At 44.5% G+C, this 7091-nt stretch overlaps 1 protein-coding gene across 1 annotated transcript; it reads right to left on the bottom strand.

Annotated features, from left to right (window-relative positions):
• Window positions 1-2455: 2455 nt before the first annotated feature.
• On the bottom strand, window positions 2456-6386 carry cd248a (CD248 molecule, endosialin a). Its single transcript, XM_034149596.1, has one exon. The coding sequence runs from the start codon at window positions 6187-6189 to the stop codon at window positions 3904-3906; it is 2286 nt and encodes a 761-aa protein (XP_034005487.1). The 5' UTR covers window positions 6190-6386; the 3' UTR covers window positions 2456-3903.
• Between the last annotated feature and the right edge of the window lie 705 nt (window positions 6387-7091).

Here is a 7091-nt window from a genome sequence, read left to right as displayed (position 1 = left end):
CTATCAGTTATAATAACATTGAATTGGCCAGAGTACATGCTGAGATCTAGGAATGCTGTGACATCATTACAACGATCTAAGAGAGGTCGAGGAACAAAGAACAGCAAATCTGATCGAAAAGAAGAAAGGAGTATATGATGGTAAACTAAGCATCTCTTTTTGGAGGTACATCTGTAGATTTAAAAACCCATCCAAAAGAAGGCATAAAGGACCTGAACACCAGATGTGTACTTTTAGTCTCAAAATGAGGTGATCATGCAGGTGTTTAGTTACCACAAACTAGTACACTTCCAGCCTTTGTGCCCCGATGAGGCTCTGTGCACCTGGATCTGCAGCCCCTGACCCAGGAGTCGCTCTTCCTGTTTGGTAATCCCGTTTCATTGCATCGGAAGGACAGTAGGTCAAGGTTAAATCAGGAAGTGGTTCTGTAAACTTTGATGACACAGGCAGTTGTGAAAAATAAAAAGTTAGCCTTCTATCCAGGTAGGTTTGACTTGTTTATCCAGATGTGTTTGTTGTCCTGACAGACTTTTATTTTGTGATATCACCATACCTTGGTGAACACATTTATTTACTATGGATAATATATATGTCGGATTAAACACCAACAATACCACTTCCTGTCATGTTTGGGTCAAATCTGAGCAATCAATCATAAATATTGTGTTGTATGTCTGATTGCCTCAAGTCCTTATGATATCCGTCACAGTAGGTATTTCAACATATTAAATTGCTGTTCACCATTTTCATTGAATTTTGAGGTTTAGTCAACTTTGTAACACCTATGATGTTCCCAGTAAAAAAGTATCCCATAGGAAATGAATGGGTAACCCCAGATTATGTTCATCCATCACATCAGTACACACCACAAATAAACATATATTTTCATTGTCTATTCTTTGTATACTCACTGCAGTTATTCATGTAAACCTGTCTGAGACATTGTTTACAGCTGCAAAGGTTGTTAAATAACATTTGGTGATGATTAATACTTTTGTGTTAATGTAGGAGCAGTTAAAACAGACCGGTCACATTTGACCAGGAACACCTAAGTAAAGGGAAACAAACACGACAGGAGGGTTAAACAGAATTCAACTTTGCATCTTGACATACAGTAATATACATCAGCTGGACTGACGTCATGATGTTTAGGAGAGGGTTACTGAAGATCTCAGGATTGTGCAGCTCACCAGGACTGGATTGTGTCTGTATACTGAGAGCTTCAGAAGGAATGACAGTGTTGAAAACGGGTCAGAAGGGGGGAGGAGACAAAGAGAGAAGTGAGAGTGAGACCCCCTCTGAGAGCCACTCGCAGAGCCAGAACCTGGTTTTGATCAGCACATTCCATTAGTCCATGCAGTCACAATGCTCCTTTACAGCCGGGGGTGGGGGCTGTGATCCAGCATCCTGATGTATTCTCCGTAAAACCCTTTCTCCACACTGAAGGCCTTTGGGGGGTCATGGTCATTTTTTAAATTACTGTATCCCTATTGCCACACACACACACCAACCTTCACCCACGTTCATTCATCCACGTTTCTGAGATGGTGACTGCTTTTAAATTCACAGCTGGTTCTCTATAAAGATGAATAACAATAATATATCTATCAGGAAGTGTTACTTTAAAAGTCCAGAGCAGCGGTGTAAACCGTACACAATGAAAAACAGCCGGGCATGTGCAAAAGATGTTAGAAGGGCAGGGGCCCAAATTAAAAAATATTGGCATGTGGCATTACCTTTTCATAAATCTATTCTAACTACTTCTTTGACAGTTTGAAGGGATATTAAAATCTATGTATTGAAAACAAACCTAAGTGGGGTGTTGGTTAAAACACTGCTACACAACAGTTCATTAATGCTGCATGCAAACAAATGAAGTGTACCACCTCCTCAGTAAAGGTATTCAGATTACGCCTCAGAAATAACGGGCCATAAGAAGATGCTGATTTGATTGGCTAATATACTTTTACTATGTGCTAACAAACTAGGTAAATATAAGTCATAAATAGGCACAACATTAGGAAAGCAAAACATAAGCTTTAGATCATGTGTATTAGACACAGGTTTTACATTTCTTTTTATAGCTTAATAGGCAAGTTCATTGATTTAAACATTTTTTTAAAGTACATTCTCAAGAGGGCAAAAGGGCAGGTGCTAAAGACCCCTTTGAGGTCTATCTGTGCACAAAGCTAAACCCTTTAGGCCTACATTAAATGTAACTCCAGAATCTTCCTACCTTTTTTTGACCTTTCATTCACATTTCACAGTCTCCCCGAGGTGATGGCAATCCCTATGTTTCTGAACAATCTCAATAACCACTGACCAAACCTCTCCCCCTCATGAAGACGGTGAGATTTTGTTAGAAGCCCCTGCAAAAGCTAGTACGTGCACAATAGGTTAAGAAATGGATGGTCAAACTGCTGTTTCAGGTCAATAATAACATTTCACACTGAACCCTTGTCATAGTTTTTAATTCACAATTTCTTAAAATGTAACAAAGAAAAGACATTTGATGTTTCTTACATTTCACAGTCTATTATTAAAGTAAAGACACATTTCATGTGTACATTTGGATTTGGCACTTTGTTTCCCCAGGCATCAATCCATTTCATCCTGAATTTGTTTTGGTTAACTTGTAAGTACCTTTTGTTCTTTCATTTGTTTGTCTTTGGTCTGTTAGGGTTAGACATACACCCTAATATCCAATTTGCACTTCTCCAAACAAGTAAATGTAGCTTTCTATCCACATGTGAACATTTTGGAATCTGAGATTTATGGAACATGTTTGTTCAGTTTGAAAACATCTGAAGCTGCAGCAGCGATGTGTCGCACACACAGCTGGGTGTAATCCAACACGGCCGTACAACATTTCAGGGCTGGTTTAAGACAAAACGTGTATGGCTGTAATAATGAATTAGATTTACGAAGAGTGATTGATGGCCATATCATGAACAAGGCCAAGGCTAATGTCAACCACAAGCCCCTACAACATTCCCTGTGCAGTGTGAACATCTGCACTCTAACCTCTTAGAAAACGCAATAAAAGAAAAGTCAAGGAAAGGAGAAGTGCTCTTAAACTGGGCATGAGTGGGGAAAACTATTCCCATGTGCAGACATTCCTTTACATTTCACTAGGTTTATGGGCTCCATGAAAGAAGAATTGAATTGTTACATTTTCTATAAAAATGCTGGTGACAAATATGCAACAAACATAAATACAAAAGAACCACTATATACAAATAAGGTTTTGGTCTCTTATCAAACATTCAACACAGTGATTTTCAAATGATTGCTTCCCAGCATTATAATGTGACTGCAGAATGTCTTATCTCTTGAAGGGATATTTGCTTACAGTCTATTTCACCCATTTTTTATGTGAGCTAGCAAAGCATTTTGATCCCTTTAACACAGTTGACAGTCCAAGTTATCTACAGTGATATGCTATTGTAAAAACTGAGCCTGAGGATTTTGCATATTAGAAACCTCATGGTAAAGTTTTGCTCTCACAATAAGGTCGAATGCCATCAGTTCTGGATCTGGCTCAAGTGTGACATTTTGAAAATGAATACATGACTACCCACATTATTCTCTGATATCAGCAGATATTTTTGTACAAACATAATGAAGGCACTTATATTTTATGATCATGTGTCTTAGTGCAATGAGTAAGCAATGGCCTTGTGCTGCGTGGTCAGTGTATAAAACATCAAAGACACCACAATCCCATCTCAGAAAAAACTGATCCGTTGATATTTAAAAGTAAAATCCAAATGTGTTCAAAGAGTGGGCAGTTCAACAGTCAGAGAGGGTAAAACATTTAGCTTGTCCCAGTTCCATTATTCACTCCTGCTTACCTTTGAAGCAGAGTCTGTTTATGTAAATGTCACTTTCTCTGTTCTCTCTTTAAACTTGGGTCTTGACCCCTGCTGAGAGGTTAGGAGCTCCTTGTTTATCGTGAGCCCCAGAGATCCAGTGGTAGCAGTCAGTGGCGTTCTTGCTGCGTGAATGAACAGCACAGCGGGTGCAGTAGACGATGCACAGGGCCACCATCACTACGATGAAGATGCAGATGGGCACCAGGAGCCCCACCAGGAGCCAGGTGCTGCTCTCCTTCTGCCCCCGCTCTTCCTGGACAGAAACCGTGACGTCAAAGGTCTCGCTTGGGTTGGTTGGCTGGGAAGGAGTCGGCTGTGTGGGAACATTTTGGGTTGTGACCTCCACTAATTCCTTCTCCTCCTCCTCTGGGGAGGTTACCTTATGGTGGTACTGCTCTTCTTCTTCTGTCGCATTGTGGAAGCCAGAATCCGGAGGCATGTTGAGGTCAATGACCGAATTTTCCGTACTTTCTGGTTTCTGGCTGGAAGTGGCCCACCAATTCCACGCTCCCTCAGAGATTGTTGAGGTGGAAAGGAAGGGGAGAGCCGTGGTGGTCTCCTCCTCATCCTCGTCGTACCAGTCTGGGGTAGGGATGGACTTTGTGGGAGGGGGAGGCGTTGTGTAGATTGTGGTCGGCAAAATGTCCAGGTCAGACCCAGGTCTCTGCCCCCACTCCAACCAGTCTGCATCGTAAAACTCTTTCTCAGCCTGCTTTGTTGGAGTGACCAGGGCTAAATCAATGGGCATTTCTTCCTGGGGGGCACTGGTGACCCATATGACATCAGGATCCAAACTCTCTACTCTGGGTGGGTCGGTCAGCCAGTCCAGAGCCTGCTCGTCCTCTGGAGGCCAGTCAGTGTGGCCCTGCTGTGGGTTCCAGTTGTAGTCCCATAGAGGTCCAGGCTGGTTGGTCACCCAAGGAAAGGGAGGGGTGACAGCAGGTTCCTCATCTCCTTGTCCTATCTTGCGACATGAGAAGTGATTAGACATGAGTTCGTAGCCTTCCTCGCAGTAGCATTCAAATCCGCCCTCGTAATTCACACACATCTGCTCGCAGGTCCCGGGGATCTGGCACTCATCAGTGTCTTGGCATTTGCTTGGGTCCTCGGGCATGAGGGAATAACCCAGATGGCAGTGGCAGATATGAGAGCCCAGAGTGTTCTCACAGGCATGTTCACATGGATCATTTATACACTCATCTATATCCTCACACCCGCCGTCTTCATCAGGATGGTATCCCTCCCGACATCTACATTCGAATGTCCCTGGAGCGTTCATGCAAATCTGCTCGCAAGGACTCTGGAGGCACTCGTCTACATCCAGACAGCTGCGTTCATCTGCTGCAAGCATGTACCCTTCAGGGCAGGCACAACGGTACCCATCTGAGAGGGGCAGGCACTCAAACTCACAGGGGGCCCCTTGACAGACATCAGACGGCTCACAGTTCTGCCCATCGTCCCCCAGTTGATATCCATCAGCACACTCGCAGAAGAAGTGAACACCGGCCGGCCTGCAGAAATGCTCACATCCACCGTTATTCTGGTCACACCAGTTGTATGTTTCGGAGCAGAGGGGGGAATCTCTGGACCACCCCACTGAGCCATCTTCCTTCAGCCTACACAACACTGACTGTTCCTCCTTGGTGCCAGCAGGGCAGGGCACGGTAGCAACAGATCCAAAGGGAATATGGGTTAGCAGTGTGCTTAGGAGGTTAAACGGTGTGGTGTAGAGGGCATTGCCTGCTCCTTCACTCAACAAGGCAGGGCACATTTCTTTGTAGCCATAATGGCAAAGATACCCATCCACAGAGACTGAGCAGGAACCATCCAGCCATTTGAAGTTATCACTCTGCTCCTGAGTGCTGTAGCCCATCACCACGCAGCGTGGCACCGAGCACATACTAGGGGAGTCCTCTTTCTGCCAGTTGGTATAGTCCGTGTCCTGGTCACCGGTAGTCCAAGAGAAACCCCGCAGTGGGCGTGTAGGGGAACACTGGCGAGGCTGGCGCTGAAGGCCAATCCATACCTGGACGCTGGTGCGGGAGTGGCGCAAATCCAGACTGGAGAAGAGAGTGGCGATATCGTTGGCATCCTGCATGCGTTTAATGGTAGCTAGGTTGCCACCTTTCACCTTGCAGGCCCTCCATGAGTCCAGGAAGGTCTTGCGTTGGAAGTAGACCACAAAGCAGCCGTCTGCATTGCACAAAGCATCCCTCTCACTCAAATCCTGAGATAAGACCAAAGAAAGTCCAAAGAGCAAAGTGAGCAGGAACGTAAAGAGAAGAGCAGAAGCACCGCTCACCAGGGAGCCCATTCTCTTTAAGAACTCAAACGCTCCACTCTCTGCCTGTCTCTCAGCCTCACTTTCTTCACACTTTTATTCCCTGCTTTCCAAAGTCTCTTTTAGCTGTATCTTTTTTTCTTGACCCACTTTAGTTGTCTATCTGAACTTTTCTTTCTTCATTTGAACCCTGTTTCTTTTTCCCCCGTCTTGCTGTGCTCTTTACTCCACCGTGCTGAAACAGATCTGTGCTGGGGCTGTGTGCATGCAGATTGTCCCAGAGAGCAGGGAGGGAGGGGAGAGAGAGAGAGGGAGGGGGATATAGAAAGAAGTAGGGTGAGCATGGGAGTAAGGGAGGAAAATAACTGTATGTTTTTGGAAGGGGGGGCTTCGTGGATGTGTGTGTCAGAATGGGGGGAGGTGCAGAGCATGTCATATGGTTTTCATAAGCCCTGTTAACGGACATAGTTTGATACTCTGCCATTATACACACACACACACACACACACACACACACACACACACACACACACACACACACACACACACACACACACACACACACATTCATATGCATGAAATTATGGTACTTGAAATAGATGTTCTTGTCTCCAAATGAGCGTGAATAACCACCCGGACACATTTCCAGCATTGAATCAATTATCTTCTATCTCTTCTTCTCCAGCCTCTGGAAAGCATTTCTTATTATTCATGTAAAGCCTGGACTCCAGCATCTGTCTATTTTCACACATCTGGCACCCTTCCTTAACAACACAACGCTGGGCCAGAATGAAGATACTGGTTCCTGCAGCTACATTAAAGACAACAACGCTTTTATTGACTCCCAGATTGGGATGGGGAAGTAGAGCAAGTTGTCAAGGTCACCGGCGTGGAGGAAGAGGGCCTCTGGGTAGACTGTGGAAACAAAGCTGGTT

Source organism: Trematomus bernacchii, unplaced genomic scaffold (assembly GCF_902827165.1).
Source record: "Trematomus bernacchii unplaced genomic scaffold, fTreBer1.1, whole genome shotgun sequence".
Lineage (NCBI taxonomy): Eukaryota > Metazoa > Chordata > Actinopteri > Perciformes > Nototheniidae > Trematomus > Trematomus bernacchii.
The sequence above is the reverse complement of the archived record's forward strand: the minus strand, read 5'-3'. Positions and strand labels throughout refer to the sequence as shown.